Source organism: Microtus oregoni, unplaced genomic scaffold, assembly GCF_018167655.1.
Source record: "Microtus oregoni isolate MIOR12 unplaced genomic scaffold, Mior012 000032F_ref0000030, whole genome shotgun sequence".
In the NCBI taxonomy this organism is placed as follows: Eukaryota; Metazoa; Chordata; class Mammalia; order Rodentia; family Cricetidae; genus Microtus; species Microtus oregoni.
Genome location: NW_024543091.1, coordinates 28,769,962 through 28,792,157, shown reverse-complemented (window position 1 = coordinate 28,792,157; position 22,196 = coordinate 28,769,962). Strand labels below are relative to the sequence as shown.

General features: G+C 53.3%; 1 protein-coding gene across 1 annotated transcript; it reads left to right on the top strand.

Moving 5' to 3' along the window:
• Window positions 1–3,683: 3,683 nt before the first annotated feature.
• Insyn1 (inhibitory synaptic factor 1) lies at window positions 3,684–20,121 on the top strand. The gene is made up of 3 exons (XM_041679624.1): window positions 3,684–4,803; window positions 5,228–5,945; window positions 14,681–20,121. Exons 2-3 carry the CDS (start codon window positions 5,790–5,792, stop codon window positions 15,398–15,400), a joined length of 876 nt encoding a protein of 291 aa, XP_041535558.1. The 5' UTR covers window positions 3,684–4,803; window positions 5,228–5,789; the 3' UTR covers window positions 15,401–20,121.
• The last annotated feature ends 2,075 nt before the right edge of the window (window positions 20,122–22,196 follow it).

Here is a 22,196-nt window from a genome sequence, read left to right as displayed (position 1 = left end):
GAGTACTATCCGTGGATTGTCTTACTTATTCTCAGAGAGGTTATCAGGAAACTATTGACAAAGAAGGAAACTGGGGCTTGGGAACTGTGATTTGGTGTCACAGTTAATAGAAAGTGGACATTTGGAATGTCATCCCCCTACTTAGAGACGGGGTGCCCACTGGCCTGGCAACCACCGGTTATACTAGGCTGGCTGCCCAGTGGGCAAATCTCTGCCACCGCAGCATTGGGATTACACATACGAGCCACCATGCCTGGCTTTCAGGTCCTCATGCTCGCATTACAAGCATTTTCAGTACTCTGAGCCATCTCCCCATCCCTACTTTGCCCATTTTATAGACAAAGAAAACCCAGGTCACACAGCTAGCAAATGGAATACCTGGACCCAAACCCAAGGTGGCCTGATACAGTAACTTCCCAAGTCCTCATGCTTCCAGCCATGGCCATAGGCAGCTGTTCCTCATCCTTTGACCTCAGGAACTTTGGGCGATCCACTAGGTGAGATGAATAATAAAGGTGTTATAGGAGGGTAAGATGTAGCTTGCAGGAATAAAGAAGAGGGACAAAAGCCAAGGTCATGAGGACCATAGCTTGGAGTCAAGGCTGCCAACACCCTCTCTACAGTCCTCTCTCTCGCTCTGCCTGGCTTTCTACAGTGGGTAGGAAAGATGCCCACAGCATCTAGCATGCATCTAAACAGGAAGAAACACTCTTCCTCCTATCATTAACACATATGTGGGAAGGAGTCTGGTTGGTACTATGCCCACACCTTGGAGCAATCACTGTGGCTGGAGGATGGAGGTCTATGGTTGGTGTCATCTGAGTCACATGTCTGCCTGATGGCAGTAGAGCAGGGATGGATAAAATTTTAACTGACAACCTACCACGAATATGTGACAATAGAGAGACATTTCCCAAAGGAAGAGGATGTCAGAAGTGAGGTGATGGAAATCAGGGAAGAGCAGAAGGAGCCACTAGCTGTCACTGTCCATGTGAGAGCCAGGAAGGACACACACAAACATCCCCACATGGAGTTCGCAGCCTCCAAGAGAAACACAGTTACAGACATGATAACATTAATAAGAGCTGATATTATCTACCATCTCTGGGCATCTACAGGGGCCTGGTGCTATCCTGGAAAGTGGGTACTGCTGTTACCCCACTTTTGTCTAAGAGACAGTAAAATAAACAACAATCTCCCCACCCCTCTGCCCTATACTAGCCAATTCAGAAAAATATAAAAATTTTATGGGTCCCTTATCCCCACTCACAAAGGATAAATGACTTGCTTGGGGTCACACAGCTAGCACACAAAAACATACTGGGAAGTATTTGGTTAAGGGCAAAACAAAGCTTCCTGTAGACTAAGGATTAGAGAAGACTACCTAGAAGTGGAGGAGGTAGTGGGGGGAGCAAAGCTGAGCCTGGAGGATGGAACATCTGGCTGAGTGTACAGGGAAGTGAGAGCGGTAATCCCCCCAAACTCAGGGAAGCAAGTCTGAACACTCGCACATCTGTCTGGTCCCTCCGTTCTATGGCAGATCTTTCAAGATTTCTACTCAGAAACACCTTCTCTGAGTATGCTCTTCTCAGTTGACTCCAGTCAGCCCAACCATCTTCACGGGATTTGTACACTGGCCCCTGCATATTCTGTCTTGGCGCCTCCTGTAGAGTCCGGCTATGGAAGGGTGCTAGGCATAGTTTGAGCCACAGCAAAGACAAAAGAAATATCACCTCCCCTTTCCCATACACTGAATTTTCTAATGAGAGCCAAGATCAGTTAGTAGGTATTAATCTGAAACCTCACAGGCTCTCGACACTCCCAAGTCCAGTGCATCACCCCAATTGTGGCCAACAGCAGATAGTTCCAAGCCTAAGATGAGACTCAGTTCACTGTTTCGGGGTTAGTTCATGCTTGGTACTGGCTGTCCCCCAGCATCATAGCTTCTGCAGACGCAGGGTTGGGACTGTGTGACTTCCATGCCATGGCCTTGATGTATTGACTCTGGACTCTATGAACTCTAGATAAAATGTCCTTGGCTACTGAGTGCAGTTTGTCACAAATTTAAACTTACCTCTCAAGTGAACCTGTCCCCAGTCCAGACAGCTAGGTACCATCAAAAGGCAATAGAGGAGGAACTTCCTGGTGCTTTTTTATATGGGAACATAATATAATCTCTGAGAGGACTCAGAGGCCAAGTTAAACTATTAATACCTATACCACCATAACTGTACTGAAACCTGGATCCCTTGAACCACCTTAAAATTTCATCCAGTTCCCAGCCCTCCCTGCCTCTCTGATTCAGGGTCTCGACTTCCTGTCTGTCCACCTTTTGAAATGTCTTCCTCACCAGCCATTCAGTCTTAAATCCCAACAATTTGGATCTTGTCATTTCCTACTCACCCACCTACACACAGAGCAAATTGTCCCTGCCAGTCACCAATTGCCTCCTAACTGTGAAGGCCAAACAACACTTTCCTTCCTTCTCATCTTTGACACTGTTGTGTCCAGCCTTTCTGTGCTGGGGAGCTCAGAGCCTCTCTATGAAGGGTCCACAACTCCATTCCCTGGGCTCTGTTCCTACCTCCCTGATTGCTACTTCCCTTTCTCACTCCTGGGCTCTTCCAAGCCGCCAGCCTGGTTCTGAAGCTGCTAACATTTCTTCTGCACAGCTAACCTTCTCTGAGGATGAGCCAAACCCACGACCACAAGCCCAGCACTGTTAAGCCCCAGCCCTTCTAAGAACAGAGATCTATTTTCCTTCTCTGCATGGCCTAAACTTCTGCTCTTCATGCCAGACCACGCAGATACACACAACCATTGTCTCAGCCTCTCCTGAGCCCTTTTTTCCACCCACCTTCCCCCTTGGGTAGCTGATGCCCTTTTCTCCCAGGTCACAGTCACCCAGACTCCTACTTCTCTGTTAAGATTCAGCTCAAGGATTGCTTTCCTGGGAAAACCCTTTAGGGGTGGGGGACGAGTGGCTGGCCTGTGCTTCTTCCTCAGCACCCCATACCTGCCACGTTACCAAAGCTTCTAGAACTTGCCTGTGTTCTGCATGCACCACCCTTCGGTTTGCTCAAGAATGCCCTCTTGGGTTACTTTTCTTCCTTAGCAGAGCTAGTAGGGATCAAGGCCCGCTGAAGGCCCTGAAAGAAACAACAACAAAACCAACGAAACAAAACAAACAAACAAAAAACTGTTGAGAACTTGGATGAAGAACAAGAGGAACCGAACCACCAAAAACAAACAACAAACAAAAAAACACTATTCACCAACCCCTTCCTCTCAACCAGAGTGTGGCACACAAATAGACGTTCAGTAAAGGTTGGTTGGATTCTATTTACTGAACTGACACAAGATTTGGGACAGTTTGCGGTGAGGAATGATGGCAGAGGAGGAAAAGAGACTGAAGGGGAAGCCCGGGACGCACCGCAGTGGGCGAAGGAGGGTCAAGAAATTGTGTGAAAGGGGGGAGAGGGAACTTGGAGTCAAGTCCCGGGCTCCGTGCGCCCCAGGCAGCGGGCGGCAGCCAGGCTATCCCTCCTCCAGCCCCGCCAGCGCCCAGTCCTTCCGGCACCCTGGGGTGGCGAGACCCCCCGGCTCGAGCGCTCGGCTCCCGGCGCTGGGAGGCGTGTGTGTCGCTTTAAAAGCTCCCTCCCGGCGCGCGGGGCCGGCCCCTTCCCTGCCAGCGCCGAAGCGAGCGGAGCCGCGCGAGCCCGGCGGCCTTTGAGGGAGCCAGCGCCCGCCCGGGCGGCCAGTCCGGCGGGGCGCGGCGGCGCTCGGGGGAAACCGGCCAGGCCCGCGGAGCCGGGAGGGTAGCGCAGGGTAGGGCGAAGGCGAGGCAGCCCGGGAGAGAGGCCCGAGCCGCCCCGGTGCCTTCTTTGCCCCATTGGCAGCCACCGGGCGCTCGGGGCCGCGAGGCGCGGAGCCGTGAGCGAGCGCGCAGGAGGCGGTGGAGCCTAGCGGAGGCTGCGCGCCCCGTGTGCCCGGCCGGGCCCGCCGCGCCTCCTCCATCGCCTCCCTGGTGCCTCGCTCACCCCCTCTGCTTTCCTTTGCTTCTTCTGCTCAGCCCCGCCGTGCCGAGATCCCTAGACCTCGTGCGTTCATCTCGGCAGTGCTGGACACCGGTCCCCCAGACCACCGCCGCCTCCCCTCCCCCGGGACTCGAAGGAATCCGGACTTTCCTCATCGTGGATCGAGCCGACTGCCGGCTAGGCTGAGCGGATTCTCCGGCCGCTCCGGACGCCGCCCGGGCCGGAGCACGGACATTCTGGGTCCTGACTGAGTGCACCCCGGACGCCTGTCAGTGCCTGCTCGGAAAGGGCAAGGCAAGCCAGGGGCAGGACAGACCCCGGAGGGGCCCCAGACCCGCCGAACTGGACTGGACAGAGAGAATCGAGAACCCTGCGGAGCCCGGGGAATGCCGGGCGTGGGCTGAGGGGATCCCGGCGCCCTCCCCAGCCCTCCGACTTTGGCTCAGTCGCCCGGACCGGACCGGCGTCGCCTCGGCCCGGGTCACCTGTGGCCTCGGGGCCCCTGAGCCCACCGGACCCTTGCAACCCGTAGCCTGGCGGGCGTGGTGGGAGATTTTTCCTGCCCCCTTCCCCGGAGTGCAGAGGCCCCGCCCCCTCCCACCGCCCAGATGTCTCCGGTCACAGCTCGGAGGACCTTCCTGAGGCCAGGAGCCGAAGGGTCCAGAGAGAGAAGTCCGCCCTAGGGGAGCCTTGGGGGCCCCCCAACCTCGTCTTGGGGCTCGGCCCCCGACGCTGCTTGGAGGAAAGACCGGTGCCCCCATCCTCTGTAAGTCGGGGAGTCCAGCTTCCGAGGGAAGGCGGGGCTGGGGGAGGAAGACCGCTGGGAAGGAGGGCACCCTGTGGGCATTGAAAGAGGATGGAGGACTGGAGAGGGCCTGTGCTGAACCAGTCTGGCCAAGCTTGGTTGGTGGCTTGGGGGGGGGGGGGTTGGGGGTAGAAACGATCATAGCTAGAGTGCCCCAGAGGAGGCTGAAGACTTATGCCTCTAAACCAGGGGCTCCTCCGCTCTTCCTATAGAAAAGGGGTGCGCTAAAAACCATCTGCCTCCACCATCCCTCCCCACAAACAAAAATAAATAAATAAATCTCCAGCGAGGAAGGAGGGTGCAGGCAAGGGAGAAGAGGGAGGCAGCAGCAGCAGGCTGGTGCAGCAGCCTGGGAGGGCTGACGCCAGGCTCGCTCTTTCTGCAGGGGGCTGCCCTCCTCCAATCCAGGTCCCTCTCCTGCGCTGTTCACATCTGGAGCCCCCTCCACATCTGGAAGACCCTGACAATCGTCCCTCTGCAGGTTCAGCTGCGTCTAGAGACCTCTGCCTTTGTAACTGCCTAGGAGTTGCGAGGGGATTGCTGCCTTCCCCCATCCCAAGGGCATCTCTTACCCTAGTCCTTGCAGAATCATCCCCCTGCCTCCACACCCAGATTCAGGCAAAGATCAGCTTTGTACACCACAGGCTCTTCAAGTCCTGGAAGCTGTTCTTGGGCCCTAAGGTCCCTCCCCTTGCCCTCTTGTGTCCTCACCTTGACCCCCCCCCCCCCGACTCTGTCTCCCTCTGGGTGCTCCATCCCCCACCCAGAGGCAGAGTAGGTCGAGTGGCAGGCTGCAGGGGTTGGGTGAGGGCCGCCCAAGGCCAGGGTAGGCTGGGGGGCCGTTAAGATGTGGAGCTCTGCCCGGCCGAGGGAGGCTCCGTGGAGGCAGGCAAAGCGTGTGCCCCGCTGGGGCGAGTATGGGCAGGCTTGCGGCCACGTGGTGAAGGATGAACATTCGGGGTGCCCCAGACCTCGGGCAGCCCAGTGACAACCCCAACAGTGGTGGAGAGAGAGAGCGGATTCGACAGCGCATGAAGATGGTCATCGGGCAACTTGAAGGCATCCTGAAGGAACTCAAAGAAGTGGCTAAGGAGCTGAGGGAGGTGAGTGAGAGGCGGGGGGGTGGGGAGGGATGGGGGCACACAGACCTTAGCCCTGCCTGGCTGGGCTCAGCATCAAAGCATGTATGTGTGTTTGAGTGTGCAATGCTATGTGCACATGGCATGTTCCACAGAGGCCCACCCTTCTCATTCTTTCTTCAAGTCTGTTTTGCTAAAAAATCACTGTCCCCAGAGCTGGTGGGGCCTTCGTGTGGTGGTGACTGTTTGAGCAGGTGCCAGTGGGCCCAGCTCCATAGTTAGCACTCAGGGTGCCCAATGAGGACTAAATCTGCCCCTCGCTACTCTTAGTGGGACACATTCTTCTAAAACCCAAACTGTCCTTTGACCCCACTACTTACCTCCCAGACTCTAAGCAAAGGCTCTAGGAGCATGTGGATGGCTCACCTTAACCGATCCCCACTGCTTGAGGCCCAGCTCAAAAAGTATTACTTCCAGGACCACACAGATACTCCAAACCTTAATTTCCAAAAGGGGAGAGGGGTTACAAGCAGTTGTGGCCTCCCTGTCTTAGGGTGAGGATGTGGCTGGAAAATGTGGGGGGGATCAGAGGTCCTGTACACTGAAGAAGAGCTCTTTTATGCATATGTGACCCCCCCCCCCCCAGGCATGCTTCTGGATGGTTTTTGCAAAGACCAGAAAGTCACCGAGAAGCCCTCTCTGGCTTTCTAATCGGAGCCCAGTTTAATTACTGCTTCCCACATTGCTGGAGTAATGAGGTACACATGTCTTCCACCCTGCCCCCTGGGCAGTGTTCAAGTCCAAAATGCATGACCAGCGTTCTGAGCCGCTGGCCTGAATTTGCCCGCTGGGTCCCATTTCAACAGCCAGGTGGGCTTTAGGCAACTTTCAACTCCTTGTAACCAGGGCCCCTGCAGAGACAGAAGCAGAATGGATCATTCTGAGTTATGAGCCCCAGCTTCCCCCCCAGCTGCATATCCAGGGAGAGGGCTGTAGAAGGCTGTGGAGATAGGGCAGGCTGTGAGCAGTGTGGCTTTCCACCCTGGCCTGAATTCAAGGCACGGAGAGGGGTTCCTTCTTTGAAGGGAGCTGTGACTTGGAGAGTGACAGAGATGCCAGGGCTGTTAGAGTAGACCTTGAGGGTCCAAGGTCTGCCTCATGAGACCAGCCAGGAGGTCCTGTCTCCAGATGTGGGGATGGCGGGCGCTTCAGGCAGGCAGAGGTGGTGGTGCTCCTGCCCGTATGCTGGGCTGGTATGGTCTGGACTCCATAATACAATCTGGAAACCAAAGGCCACAGGTCCCTGAACAACCCTTCCTCTGACCTCATGAGTCCAAAGTATTAGGTTGTCCTCTCCTACCCTGTCTTATTCTGGATCCTCTGTGGTTTAATAGGGGCCTTGAGAACTATCCAAAGTCTTGGCCTCAGGCAGGATCATGGGACCCAACCAGAGCTGGTATTGTGCATAATCCTGGAAGTCAGCCTTGGTACAACTCCCAGTGGGGCAGGCCTTTGCCTCTTCTCCCTTGGCATAATCATCCAGAACTTAAAGGGATCTCACAGGTAGTCCACGCAAACCCTGTCCACTTCCTATGGAAGAAACTGGGGTCCGGAGAGGAATAGGGGCTTACCCAAGGCTACACAACCCACCCATGACAGAATTGAGTCTGGAACTCAAGATTCCCAGTGCCTATTTGAAGCTTCAGCAGGTGGGCTATTGTGTAATCTCAGCATTTTGACAGGAGCTACCAAAGATGCTTGATGCTTGTGATTTGACGCCCAAGTGCCAGGGTTAATTTGTAGAGCTTTTAATTGCCCCCATCTTCCCTTTCATACTCACTGATTCCCGCGCCTCTCACCCCAGAGCTCCAGGTGACAGTCTGCACACACCAGAGGTCTGAACCAGGATAAAGTGATGAGTCCCCTCCCCCACATCTGTAGGCCATGTGTCTCCACCCAAGACTTTGGCAGGTTGCTATGGAAACCAGAGTCTACCCCGTATGCCACTGCCTGCCCGCTGCCAATGGTACCCAGCTGGGTGGGGGGTTGAGCCTCAGAGCTCCCTAGTCCCCCAGAAAGGGGATGTGTACATAGGGTGATAGACAGAGAGGAAGGGAGACCCAAGCAGAAGAGCTGTCATAACCAACTTTTTCTGGGCTGGGGTTTGTTGGGGACAGGAATATCTGTGGATATCAGGTCCTCGCTTCAAACTTGTGATGTAGCTCTAGGTCCTTCAGGAGGACATAAAGCTGATCTGTCTCTCTCCATTCAGGCCCTTTGTGGTGTTTCGCCATCAGGGCTATGGGGAGGCCCATGGTAAAGTGAACAAGCCCCTATTCCCTCATCATACCCGACTTCCTGGGCAGCACCTGCTTGGTCCCGCCAACTCAGACCAAATTCTTGAGTATGGAGACTAGAGTTACACACAGGGTTGGCAGGGATGCTGTTCAGGAACCTTGTTGAAGGAGCTAGGCAGCAAAGAGCAGGCTCTGCCATTCTCTGTCCTCCCTTCACCATCCTCCCCCTGCCTGACACCTCTGATCCCGGAAGACACCCCAAACACACACACACACACTCCTGAGCTCAAAGCCTAAAACTAACCAGAAGATGAAAACCACCAAAGCCTAGGGCTCCTGAGTCTCCCTTTGCTCCTCTCTGAATGGGGCTACGGATGGGGAGGATGAGGAGGAGTCGTCCCTTCCAGTGATGCTGCAATGTTTTTGGAGGCTTCGCATGAAGGAGGAGGGCCGATACTTTCTCACACTTCCAGAGGATTTGGAGTTCCCTCTCCCCATCCTCCCAGCCCACACTGCAACTCCCTGGGTCGGGGGTGGGGACAAAGGGAGGTAAGGATTGCAAACATACTGTGAAAGCTGAAGCTGAGCTGCCCAGGGATGCTACATGACAGTCAGACATTAATTAGCCCTCATTTCTCCCAGGCTCCCCAATACCCCAGGATGCCAGGCCAATCACAGCAGGCTCCCTAAGCTCCCCGGATTCCATGGATCTCAGTTAGAGACATAGACCATCCCAAGGGAAAGGAGCACATGCCAGGCAGCCAGAGATTTCTGGTTCAGTCCTTAGTACAGCTGTCTCCCGAGCTGTGTGAACTTAGGAAAGTTACTTTGCTTCTCTGTGCTTCAGTTGGCTCATCTGTAAGAGGAAGATACCAACTCATTCTATGCTCCCTTATATACACAAAGCCAGCTCCATATCCTTTTTGTTTTGTTTTTGCTTTGCAAACCTAGGTCCTAATACATGTGAGGCAACCGTTCTCCCATAGAGCTCGGGCTCTGCCACCCACGAGGTATTGTTACTGAATGAGTCTAGCACTTCCCTGCACAGCCTTGTTTTCTAGAGTCGCATAAGCTTTTTAGCCAAAAGCAGGGGGATCAGGGCCAGATCCTGGCTGCTTGGTAGAAACCTCTAAAAGTCACCTGCAGAAAGGTAGTCCCATCCCCTGCCCAGAGAGTACTGCAGGGATGGAGGTAGTACTAAGGGGCTCCTCTAGAGTGATTTTAGAGCCCAGATGCATAGAAATGAGGAACGAGGTCAGCACGCATCTGGGGGAAGAGCATTGCAGGCGGTGGGAGCTGTGATACCAGGGTCTTGAGGAGGAACTGTGCCGGATCATCAGGAAGCCAGTAGAAAGTGGAGCAGAGAGGGACAGGGGTCTAGGGGTGGGACAAGGGAGGGTGTCCCATGGAGCCTGTGCATCCGAGTATGGAACTCAAGTTTGCAGTCAGTGAGAAGCCCACACACTATTAATACATCTTGGTTACGTTTCTGGTGAGACTGCCTTCCTACTGCTCCCACTGCTGCCCACAGACTCAGCTCCCACAGGCATGGTGAAGGGTCCTCATCCTTGGCCCATCAGATTTTGAGCTTCCTTTGAACATGTACTTGTTTCTTTCCTGGTTCATAGGGGTTCAGAAGTGATCCTTTATTGACCCCCTGTACCCCCACATCATCAGTGAGTCTCGAGTAGAATCTAACTTAAGGATGCTGTCACCTCTATATGCCAAAAACCTCAGGAGAAAGGGGTAGGCACAGCCTGTTCTCGGTCTGAGGTGGTGGTGGAGGGTCCTGCAACCTGGTTTGCATAGGAAGCAGGCTCTGTGGCAGCCTGTTTTCCAGCTGTCCATCAGCCAGGTTCCATGTGTAAAGGTGGCAGGGAAGGCCACAGACCTTGCTAGTAAGAGCTAAGTAAGTGTGGCCTACCAGGAAGCAGCTGGAGCAGGAAAATCTAGGGACCACAGGGCTGCGTCAAAGTGGGTCAGCTCGGTACCCGCAGCTCAGTACAACTTGGGTGGATTTTTTCTTATTATTTTTTTCATGCCTTCCTTTCCTCGCTTTTCCCTTTGCCTTCTCCTCCTCTGGACAGATTCATAGAGGCTCCCTAGCCAATTAGGCCAAATTGCAGGATGAGAGCCATGAATCATGGTCAGCTCATTCCCCATCTCCCCAATGCCACAGCCCCCCAGGAAGATAATAAACAATGTAATCACAGAATTAAAAAATAATCAGTGGTCATAAATAATGCAGGATCCCCAGTTATGTAACCAGCTGCCCAGGGAGTTGGGAAGGAAGGAAGGAAGGAGTGGGGACACTGGGTCTGGGACTCTGGGTCCCTCAGCACTGGCTGTTGGGCCTCAGGGGATGCGCACCCATTCATGCACATACGCACACATGTGCTCACGTATACACGCACGCACTCGACACAAGCATGTATGCATGCATTCATCGGAGGGGAGTTCAGCCAGTGTTGGTGGTCCAGGCCTGTAACAAAGAGGCCTCCCAGGCTTCTTTCAGGTGATCTGTAGCTGTGTTTATAGAGTGGGCCAGAATCTGGGCCACAATAGGAGGTGAAACAGACCCAACCTTGCCCTCTCTTAGGGTGACTGTCTAGTAGGGAGGCTGACATCAACTGCATCACAACATACATGCATAGAAGTATAGCTGTGACCAACATCGCCCTCAGCTGGGTTCTTCGAGGAAGTGAGGATGGATGGTGGGAGGGAGGGCACACCAGGTGAGCCCAGTGGCAGCTGGAGCTCCAGCTCTGTAAAATGTGCAGAGAGATGAGGGGGAGGCCGCTTGCTGGAGGGGAAAGGGGGTGGCGTTTGGAAGGCTCAGAAGTTTGGGGAACAGGGAAGGGTTGGAGGCAGAGGGGTGATGTGGTCCTGATGCTGATCGGGAAATCTGTTGCAGAGCATGGAGCAGGTGCTGGTGGGGAGTTCCTGTTGGTGGGCAAGGCTGAGATCAAGACAGAGGCCGGCGACACTCTTGGAACAGGAGCTAGGTTCTGTCTCAGCCCTGTCCTCCCTCCCAGGCACTCACTCTTGGCCCCTCTGAAACAGATTAGTCTTGTTTATAAGACGCCAGTCCCAGAAGTCAGGACTCCCCTTCTGGCTTTAACTCAGCTCTTTCCAGGTGCTGGGCCTCAGTTTCCCTGTCTGCAGGCGCAATAGCACAGGTAGTGTCTCTCTAGTCACTTAGAGATTTTCCTGGTTCTTTCTCCTTTCTCCCCCTCTTTTCTTCTGTGTATATAATTATTTCTCTGCACTCCAAGACAATCCCAAATTACATGTAGGCAAAATGATTATTAGATCTCGGAGAGAAATCGCAGATTTCAAGACAGCCAGAGCAGAGAGGCAGGTAGCACGGGCCTGTACCATACTTGCTCTGCACATTGACCTGTGAAACTAGACACCAGGGAAGGATTAGCGGGTTTATGAGCTGATCACGGCCCTACACAGAAGCTGGATACTGTGGGCACATGGCTTCTCTTTCTCGCCCTCACTTCTGTCATTTATCAAGTCACTGGGAAACCAGATCTGCCTGTGAGCCTCACAGCCTTAGGCCTCATGGGCCCCTTCTAGTTCTGTTCTGAATGGACACACCCACACTTCAGGCAAAATGGGCAGTATTGGCACATGGGGCCACGGAAGGCACACCTACCATATCCTGGCATCATTTTGAACAGGTATCGAAAGCTGCCCATCAATGTGGCATTCCTTAGGTGAAAACCTGTCTCCCATCTGCTCTTGGGCCTGGGTGTGTGCTCACGCTCACTGGTGCGAGATAGATGCTGCTCTTCTCCTTTTTCTGCATGCTTTCCCGGGGGCATTATGTTCAGTCCTCACCACGGCTCTCACACAGAGCGAATTCTCTGATGAAGAAGCAGAGGCTAAAGGCAGAGTAACTTGGTTAAGGCTGCACAGCCCATAAGTAGTGAAGTCAGGGTTGGAGTCCAGCATCGGCTTCAGAGCCCAGGTATGGACAGGTTTGGCTGTCCTGACACTGTAGTTTAAAATACGGTGATATCTCATCCATCTTCATCTCCCTGAACAAGGAGAGGGGTGGCAGAGTTAGAGACCACAGCTGGGAAGTGAATTATCACCTGCCTTCAGTTCCACTGCCAGGAGGGGGCAGACGTGAGACCCAGAGACCCGCTCCTTCTCTCTTCCTCCACATCCTGGCAGAACCAAAAGAGGATGCTAATGAAGAAGGGAAGGGACCCAATGAGAAGCCTCTAGAACAGGCTAGCCAGGGCTTCCTCAGTGGAAGGAACACGTCTGGCCTCCCAAGCTTCTAGGCTCCTGTTGGGCATACCTGGGATATCCCTGCTATCTATCCCTTAGGCCTGGGGCCTGACAGTGCTCATTCCTACTGAACTTTCAGAAGCCAGAAAGCTCTGCTCAGCCTGGCCTCTGCTGAGTTTGTGAGATCTCAACTCACTTCCTCCTGGCGCCCCTAGCCTGGGGCCGCAGCAGCTGAGGACAGTTCTCCCCCTTCTTAGGTTGCCCCAGCACCCAGGCCACCAGGCTAGTGCCTCTGAAAACAAGAGGCAGCCACTGGGAACATTATGATCTCATGAGTGTAGAGTAGAAAGCCTGATACGTCGTAGGTCATCCGAGGTATGAAATGTCACTTTGACCCCCGGGCTCCTGAGTCCTCCTACCATCCGTACTGCTGCCTGCAAAGCTCTAATGATTTTGGCCAGGCACTCAGTGACAAATGATTTTGAGTTCCAGCAATCTTATGTGACTTGCCCAATGTCTGTCCCCCGTGTGTCCTGACTCCTCCAGTTTGCTGCAGACCTCAGCAGAGAATTTCTTCGATCCCTGACTTAGGGCAGCCACCACCTAAACACTTTCCCATGCTGACTCTTATAGACACAGATTCCTAGAATCTCCCTTAGAAGTAAACCAATTCACCCACTTAGAAATAAAGAAACAGACCTTAAGAGGGATAGGGACAGGTCACTTGCAACTAGAGCCCAGCTCCCACTGACCCAGAAGCTGCTGCAGGCAGTGTCTTTCTCTTTTACCTCAGGGCACTTGCCACCTACCCTTCCCCATGCATGGAATAACGGCTCATGCTAGCAGTTCCCGGAAATGAGTATCAGGTTAAGGCTTGCTTAGTTACCTTATTGACTGACCGCCCTGAACCCAGGCAGATAATGCCAGCCAGGTGCAGGGAGCTGAATACAGTTCCTGATGTCTTTGTCCCCGAGTCCCTGTGGCTCAGACACTTGTCGTCCCCCCCCCCCCGCTTTTTATTGTTTTATGTTTGAGTCTTGCCCTGACTCTGCTCTCTTCATCCTCATGTCTGTCCTCCACCTAGGCCTCCACCTAGTCTGCCTCCCTCTCTCGCAGCGTTCTACCCTGATATATGTGCAGACAGCCACAGGCAAGTGTATATCTGCGGGCAGAGCCACCTGCTCAGAGGCCAAGGGCTTCCCTTTGGGTCACTGGGAGGCGGGCAGGCAGAGAAGGGTACAGTGACCTCCACAGATAAGCTGCCTGCCCCATGAGTGGTTTTTAACAATCATCCCTGGGCCAGGGCGGATGGTCTCTTTATTGCTTCCCAAAGAATTCCGGCTTTTTTTCCTTTTCCCAACAAGCTGAGATTGCTCTCCATTCATCATCAGTGGGCAGGGAAGGCAAGGCAGGCCGGTGGGGGTTCCAGAGCTTGAGGGTAGCCGGGGAGGGTGACCCAGCCAGTGCTGCACACCTGTTGTTCCAGTCCCCAGGGTTGGAAAGAGATCCCTGAGTGAGTCACTCACTGATGGGTCTGGAAGGCTTTAGTGAGGCTGGGCAGGGTCTTCTTTCTCTCCTGGCTTCAGGTTCAGCTACCACGTTATAGAGTCAGCAGCCGGGAGGCCCCCTGGGCTTGCTGGAGTCCCTCTACCCCTTCTATCCGACCCCTTCTCAATCAGTACACGCGTAAGCCCTGTTCACGACACTGTCCTCCCTCCAAACGGCAGCTATATTGAGAGAGAAGAATGTGTGAATGAACAGGGTGCCTGGGGGGAGGCAGTGCCCCTCCCTCCAGGGGACAGCACAAGCTGTCCATCCTCGTCCAACCTGGCCTTGTGTGTTTGAGACTGAGTCTCTCACAGGCCTGGAACTTGCCAAGTAGGCTTGGCTGGCTGGCCAGAAAGCCCCAGGGATCCTCCTGCCTCCACTTCCCTGGGGCTAGGGTTATAAGCGTGCACCACCATATCCAGCTTTTTTTTTTTTTTTTTTTGATGGGTTCTAGGACTCAAACCCAAGTCCTCATGCTTATACAGCAAGCTCTTTACCAACCGAGCTGTCTTCTCAGCCCTAATTTGGGCTCTTAACAGTGCAAACAAACCTGTGATTTCTGTTCAGCCACCGTCTTCCAGAGTCACCTGCCAGGAGGTCTCCAGGGCAGGGGCAGAGGCACACACGCACCCAGCCCCTCTCACCTCCTCTCCCTTCCCTGGCCAGGTGGTGAGTCAGATCGACAAGCTCACCTCTGACTTTGACTTTGAACTGGAGCCAGACGACTGGACCACGGCCACTGTGAGCAGCACCTCCAGCAGTGACAAGGCGGGTGTGGGCGGCCCCTTTGACACGGGCCACCTGGACTTCATGACAGCCGATATCCTCTCAGACAGCTGGGAGTTCTGTTCCTTCCTGGACGTCTCCACCCCATCGGACTCCGTGGATGGCCCTGAGGCACCACGGCCAGGCGCAGGCCCTGACTACCAGCTCATGAATGGTGGTTTGCCCATCCCCAACGGGCCGCGAGTGGAGACGCCAGATTCCTCCAGCGAAGAGGCCTTCAGTGCTGGCCCTGCGAAGGGTCAGGGACCCCAGCGGACCCCAGGGACGAGGGAAAGGGTGCGGTTCAGTGACAAAGTGCTCTACCACGCTTTGTGCTGTGATGATGAAGAGGGCGATGGGGAGGAGGAGGCAGAGGAGGAGGCAGGCCTGACCCCAGAGCTGCCCCACGTGGAGCCACACACAGGCCCCCTCAAGCCCTCCCCAGCCCCCCAAAAAACCAGGCGCTCTCCGTTGACTACCCGACGCCTGGGCCCCACGTTGGCTCCAGAACAGACCCGGAGGGTCACAAGGAACAGCAGCACCCAGACAGTATCAGACAAGAGCACGCAGACAGTGCTGCCGTATACGGCCACCAAACAGAAAACCAAGGGCAAGAACTAGGGGCTGGGGAGGGGGGAATGCATAGAGCTATAAATATATATATATTTAAACAAACAGTCATAATAAAATTCATAAATACTAAGGATCCGGGCCCACAGGCCCCAAAGCCTTCAAGAAAGCTCATAGTAAAACAATCAGATGTCCAGAGTTTACCCTCTCCTTCAGATGGCAGGGTCCTAAGGGAGCTGAACCCTGCCGTGCCCACTGCAAGCCCCCAGCACCACAGAGGTCTCTGACTGCTGGCCTGGGCCGTGTCCTAGAGACAAGCTAAGGGAAGAGTATCCCAGGGCAGGGATATAAGGACTTAGAACCCCCGGGTTGGCATCACTGTGGCTAGACCCAAAAGGACTCCATCCTCCTGCTCAGAGCTCCGTGGAGAGACAGCCCCACCTCACACCCCTCCCCCACCCCGCATTTTAGGATTGCCCCCAACACTGAGAGGGATACCCCCTGCCCTGGGGGAGGCTGGCAGCCACAGAGCAAATCTGAGAACTCAGTCCTCTCTGATTCAGCTCCCAGTCTCAGCTCTGGAGTTCAGAATTCTCTGAGTGGTTCCAAGGTTTGTGGATTGTGATGGCAGCCACCACAGAGCTGGGAACCAAGATACAGATGTACTTGATCATCCACACTAGGCAGGCGGTGGGGAGGGGGACCCAGTGTCTCCACCTGACTCCTACTTCTTCACACCCAGCCCCTTAGCTCACCTTAATACATCCTGAATAACAACAGAGCTTCCTCTGCAACTGCTCCCCCCAGCAACAGCACCCAAAAGTCCTAAGGGTGATAATGTTAGTCACTGTTCCCTTTATTGCAGACCACTGTGCTGAATACACCATCTAGCATTATCTTACTGCCCCACTTCTCAGATGAGGAGGCTGAGGTTCAGAGACGTGAAATAAGTGGCCCAAGGTCACTGAGCCTCTGCTTTCCTGCCCCCAAGAACAAAAAGTTTCCAGGCTATGCCCGTCCCTGTTATACAGCAGCCATATCACCTTGGGCAAATCCATTTTCCTTTTTGAACCTTTCTACTTCAGCTGTAAAATGGATCTGATAGTGTTTACCACCTCCGTAGCTGACACAGGGATCCAGTAATTGGTGAGTGTACACACTGGAGATAATTTGGAGGCACTACACGCCTACTGTGGTCTGTGGGCCAGCCCACATCTCCGATGACTTCCAGGGTAGAGGGGCTGAGTGGAAGCCATTTCCACGGGGTCAAGAGCCATCCTGAATTAAAAGTATCACATGGTTTTGCCCCTACAAACAACTTGAGGCCAGAAGATGGCCGCATCGTGACTTACCCCACCTGGAGCAGAGGGGTAAGGTTGGTTCACTGCTGAGAGTCTTGGTCCTGAGGCCTTCCTGGGACACAATTCTGTTAATGCAAAACACCAGGAGGGGCCTTAGAATCTGCTAGCACCTGCTGCCCCTGCTTGGGGAGGGGCTGTGTAATCCCAGAGTGAGGACTAACAGGCTAGTTTAGGGGGAATACCAAAGCATGGCTGGAGCTCTGGCAGACCTACAGTATCACAGGATGAAACCTGTCCCACCTGAGGTGAGGTCAGAGCCCTTCCAAGTCAGTGTGGTGCAGCCACCAGCATCGAAGTCCAGTGGTGGCCAGCTGGGGCTAGCTCATGCCAGTGGGCCAGCAAGGTCCTGGCCTCCCTGACTGAACAGTTCCCATACATCCCGTTCTCCCTCTGAGACTGGTTTTTTCCCTCAGCAGTGGTAGGACTGTTTTTCTCATCATTGCAACCACTGTGGAGATGAAACCTACAGAACAGTTCTCATTTCACAGGGGAAGAAACAGGCCCAGGGGCAGGGTCTCTGAGAGCCCCGAGTGAGAGATTTTTTTCCCCTTCTTAAATCCCTCCTCTGACCCACGTTCATATGACTACGTTAGGTCACAGATAACCTCAACTACTTGTGCCCAGGTGGGCGTGTAGAGTGAGTGTGTCCTGGCTTTAGATACAGGTTCACCGTGGCGAAGGTCCAGAAAGCTTTTGGCCTGCTCACCAGATCCGGACCTCACTGACAGAGGGATAGGATTGCCAAGAGCTTAAGACTTGAAACCCTGACCCTGCACACCCAGGGAGAAAAGGCATCCTTAGAGCACACAAAGCCATCCTGGGCCCCTCCTCCACCAGTCAGCTGTGCCTCCTGCTCCTCCCTGCCTCCAGGCCTGGCTGGTGTCTGGCTCTCTCCTGGGGAGAGGTCTGCTCCAGCAAGTAGGATTTTGCCTGGTACCTGCTGTGTGCACTTTCTTGTGCTGTGGGTGCTCTGGACGAAGCGGGAGGGATCCAAGCCAGAGAGGAGGCTAAGCATGATAAATAACTCCATTTAATGAGCACATACTACGCACTGGGATTGTGTAAACGTGTGCCTTTTATCATTCCTTGCTCACAGAAATTCCAAAGTATGTCATTTTAACTTGTGCCTGTTTTCCATACTGGGAAACTGAGGTTCCGAGAAATCAAGTCACCTACTAAAGGACATGCAATTTGAGTTAGGGACCCAGTATTCAACCCCAAACGCGGCTTCTTAGCACTCAGGTATGTGCTGGCATAAGGATAGACATTAGGAGGCCCAAGAACCCTGTGAGTCTTGGAGGGTAAGAGATGTGTTGGAAGGAGGAAGCTGATGAACCTTCTGTTTGGGGAGAACTTGGCTGCTGTCAACCTGTATGTCAGAGGCGCTGTCTCAGCCTGAAACTGAATGGATCATAGATTTGATAAATATTTGTCAAATGTATTAATGAGCCCCCCCCCCTTGCAGCAGGGACATCCACCGTGTATTCATTCAGTCAGCCAACATTGAAAATGTTGCCAGATCTCGTGTTGCTTGTGTGTGCAGGCATGTACAGTCACGCACCTGCAAACACTCCCACGTTAACTCTCTCTGCCCTGTGAGAGTCTCCCCTGTGGGGTGTCTGGAAGTTGGACAGGAATGAAGAATGTGAAGCTTCAGCCTTGACAAGTCACAGGTGTATGCGAGGATGCATAGGGGGAGAAAATGTCAGAAGCCAGGGGAGCCAGTTTGGTGAGGAAACCATTCAGAACCACATCCTCAGGGCTGGAGGCTCCTCCTGCGGACACCACCTTGGTGGATAGGCACACCACCGTGTCCTTGAGTGCCTGTGGATAAGGAAGATCCTTGTCTCTGTTGTCGTGGGAACAGGGAGCCAACTATGGAGCTGGCAAGAGGTGGTTTGAAGAAACCAGGGGCAGAAAGCTGGGCACACCATTCAGAGACAACAACAGACAGAGCCGGGCCATGTTAACACAGGGGAAGGGGCTAGGGGTGGGAATCCAAGAAGCAGCAGGTCTAGCCCTCCACACACCCTTTTGAATCCCCACCTCGGTCCCCCACCTCTCCCACCTCCACCTATTACCCATTTCTCCTTACAGAACCGAGACTTGTGTAAGAAAACGGGCATTTATTGACAACCTGGTGCATACCAGGCACCAGGCCATGTCTGTTAACCAACACTAAATAACAGATCCAGTTGGGCCCTGTACAGAACAGGTTGTTCAATACTTATTTATTGAGCAAATGGATTAACTACAACCATCGTTTTACAGGTCAGGCAGGGAAACGAATGAACAAAGGACCTTTCAGAGCTACAAAGCAGGAACTTGGTGTTACTATAGTTTGTGAAACCTATGAGAACAGTGTTTATGGCCCTTCCTTTGGAATGGGGTACCCCTGGGTACCTAGAAAAGGGGATGACGGTCATTTGGGGCTGCTGGGACTTGAAAACAAAGATGGCTGGAGTGACCACATGCTAGGTAACAGAGTAAGGTCTTACTGAAACAGAGAGTAAATGTTGGAGCAAAAATGGGGCAAAATGCAAAAGCTGAAGGGCACAAAATGGAAAAACTGTTAGGAACTTCAGACCTCCCAAGCTCTCACCGTTCCTCTCCATCCTCTTGGCAAGGGTTCAGGCAGGGAGGGAGAGCATCTGCCTAGTCTGAGATGGAGAGGCCATCTTTAAGACAAGTGTCCAGAAGACTATCGTGATAGTCAGGATTCATTCAATGCATAAATGAAAACGGCACAGTTAGTGCCTTGGAATTGTGGGTATACCAAAGCCCTGGAAAACCACTGCATTCTATCTTTCTGCCCCACAGGCCAGCTAGGCAGGATGCTGAGCTGTGTTCTTTTGATACACATGAGCCAGCTGGGATTTTCATGGGGCCTGACTCCGCCCACCTGCCTGTCCTGCACCTCAGCCACCATTCCATTTACCTCTCCTCCTTCTCTGGTCCCCAGTGAGGAGGTGGTGGGGTCTTGGTTGACCTCAGGCCAACACTGCTTAAGGCCTGGGCCCCATGCTGATCGGATCTGACTCCCTGCCAGGAAAATTTAAGCTCACATACCTGCCTGAAGCTCTGCTGTCACTCCTGGCTCTGCTGGGACCTGCAAGGGTCAGGAGTTCTGTGCTCACCTTGCGACAGGGACTCACCATCGGTCCTTCCTGCAGTCCTCTCAGACGTGTCACAGAAACCCAATCTCAAGGGCTGCTCCGCCACCTTCTGCTTCCCAGAAGACAGGGCAGATGGGGCTCAGGACAAGGTACAACCCATGGAAGAGGTTTGGACGGAGGTCTGGGGCCTGGTGCCTTTTGGTTCTTTCTCATTTCATTTTTTAAAAAAATTTATTGACATGTTAATCATGCATAATAGTGGGTTCCATTATGACATTGTACACATATATAAAGTATTTTTATTAATATATATAATGTATTAACCCCTTGGTACCCTCTATTGGCCCTTCCTCCTACTGATCTCCTTTCTCATCTCAACTAATCCTCTCTCCTAACTGTCATTTTTTTTCTTTCTTTCTTTATCTCGTTTTTCCTTTTTTTCTTCCGTGTGTATGTGTGTATGTGGTGTGTGTGTGTGTGTGTGTGTGTGTGTGTGTGACTCCGTTTAATTAGGTCTGTTTACAGGAGCACGGGAAATTTACCAATGACTACATCACTGAAAAAAAAATGTTTCTTCCTTCCTCACCAACTATTAGCTGCTTTTAGATCCTAGGAAAGGTTGGGGCTCCATGAGCCCCTCTGGGAGCCCCAACCTCCGTGAGGTTTTCTAGACTCGTCCTAGTCAGGAATGTTCCTATGAGAATGGGGAAATTTCCCAGGCAAATGGTAGTAGCAAAGACTGTGCCCACTGCGGAGGCTGATGGCGTCTTTGTGGGTGTGACTGTCACCTCCTGAAACAAACACGTAAGGGAGGGAGGGTTACCCCGGCTCACAGTTTCAGAGGATCCAGTTCATAGTTTCCACCTGAGGCAAACAGACAGGAGAGTGCCATGGAGCAGGGTTGCTTGGGAGCAGAGACAAATGGGAAAGGGCTACTTACAAGGTATACCCTTCAAAAGCAACACACACACACACAGACACACACCACCCAGAGCCTACTTCCTCCAATCAGGTCCCACTTCCTAGTTTCCAGCAGCCTCCAGTAATGTCATCAGAACATATGTCTATCTGTGCCTTAATCCATTGATTAGGTCAGAACCCTCGTGCTTCAGTCACATCTCAATGATTGGATTTACCAGCTGTGGGCCAAGCCTTCTCCACATGAGCTATCTTAGCCATGTGCTGTGGAAGCAAGCACAACACATGAGCCGCTTGAGGGGACATATCATATCCAAACTGTAATGAGAAGGTAACCCAGGGGCTCAAGAAGAGTTCCCAAACCCTGGTGAACCTCTTTCCCAGAGTCAGCAATCTAGGTACGATCTCTGCTCCTTGTCCCCTAAAAACTAACGATGCCTGACATCATAGCTAGAAAAAGGTCCATTTGCCCCAAGCCTCAGGGTTGTAGAGGGAAAGTCACCAGCAAGGATCGGTGAGTCTGCAGAGTGTCACAAAGCGGCCTGCAGGAGCTGATGGATGCCATTGGCCTAAAGTCCCAGAGGCACATGGAGGAACATGGTCAGGAGCAAGGCAGAAGCTCAGCTTGGGAACTCCCATGTGGCTCCAAGACTGTTCCCAGGGGCACTGAGCCTGTACACTAACAAGAGGACCCACTGAGTTGTTCCCAGAGCCTGAGACAACAGCCCCTGGCAATCGATACTTCCCTCCAGGCCTGGAATAAGCCTGGCATAAGAGTAGATTCCCAAACATGGAGTCCTCAGAGTGTGCATCTGCCCTAGGGGCTCAGCTTCGCCAGGAGGCCCTTCCCTCAGGCTTCCTGACACACTTAAGAGCCCCTGGTGCTCAACGGAGCCTGGAAGCAGCCTGAGGATGATGGTCTTCCCCTGCTCCATGACCAGAGGACCCGAGAGCCCCTAGAACTCAGACACTCCATGGCCAAGCTAACCGTGATAACTCTCCTGCCCCCTGAGCACATCTCTGCCCCTCAGTCAGAGTTCACACTCTAGAAGCCTGCATACCTGTTTTACGTCCTGGTGGTTTTTGTTTTTAAGGATAATTTTTTACAACGGTTTGTATTTCCTGGGGTGGGGGCGGGAATTAGTAGATGTGGCAACACTGGTGTGTCATTTTCATACCTAACCAGTCAGCAGTGCACTTCTGGGAACTCGACAGGTTTCTGAGGAGCCCACATGAAACAAGCTCCCAGGTGGCCTTGACTCCGGCCCTCCCTCCAGGCCTGGGATAAGCCTGGCATAAGAGTAGATTCCCAAACATGGAGTCCTCAGTGCAGGGTCATGAGGGCTTTCTGATTCTGGGAGACATCCTGAAAGGAAGGAAATGCCATGCTGAGGCTTGAGGGGAGTGGAGCACATGAGGCCATGTTGCCTGAATCCCTGCCCTGAAAGGTAA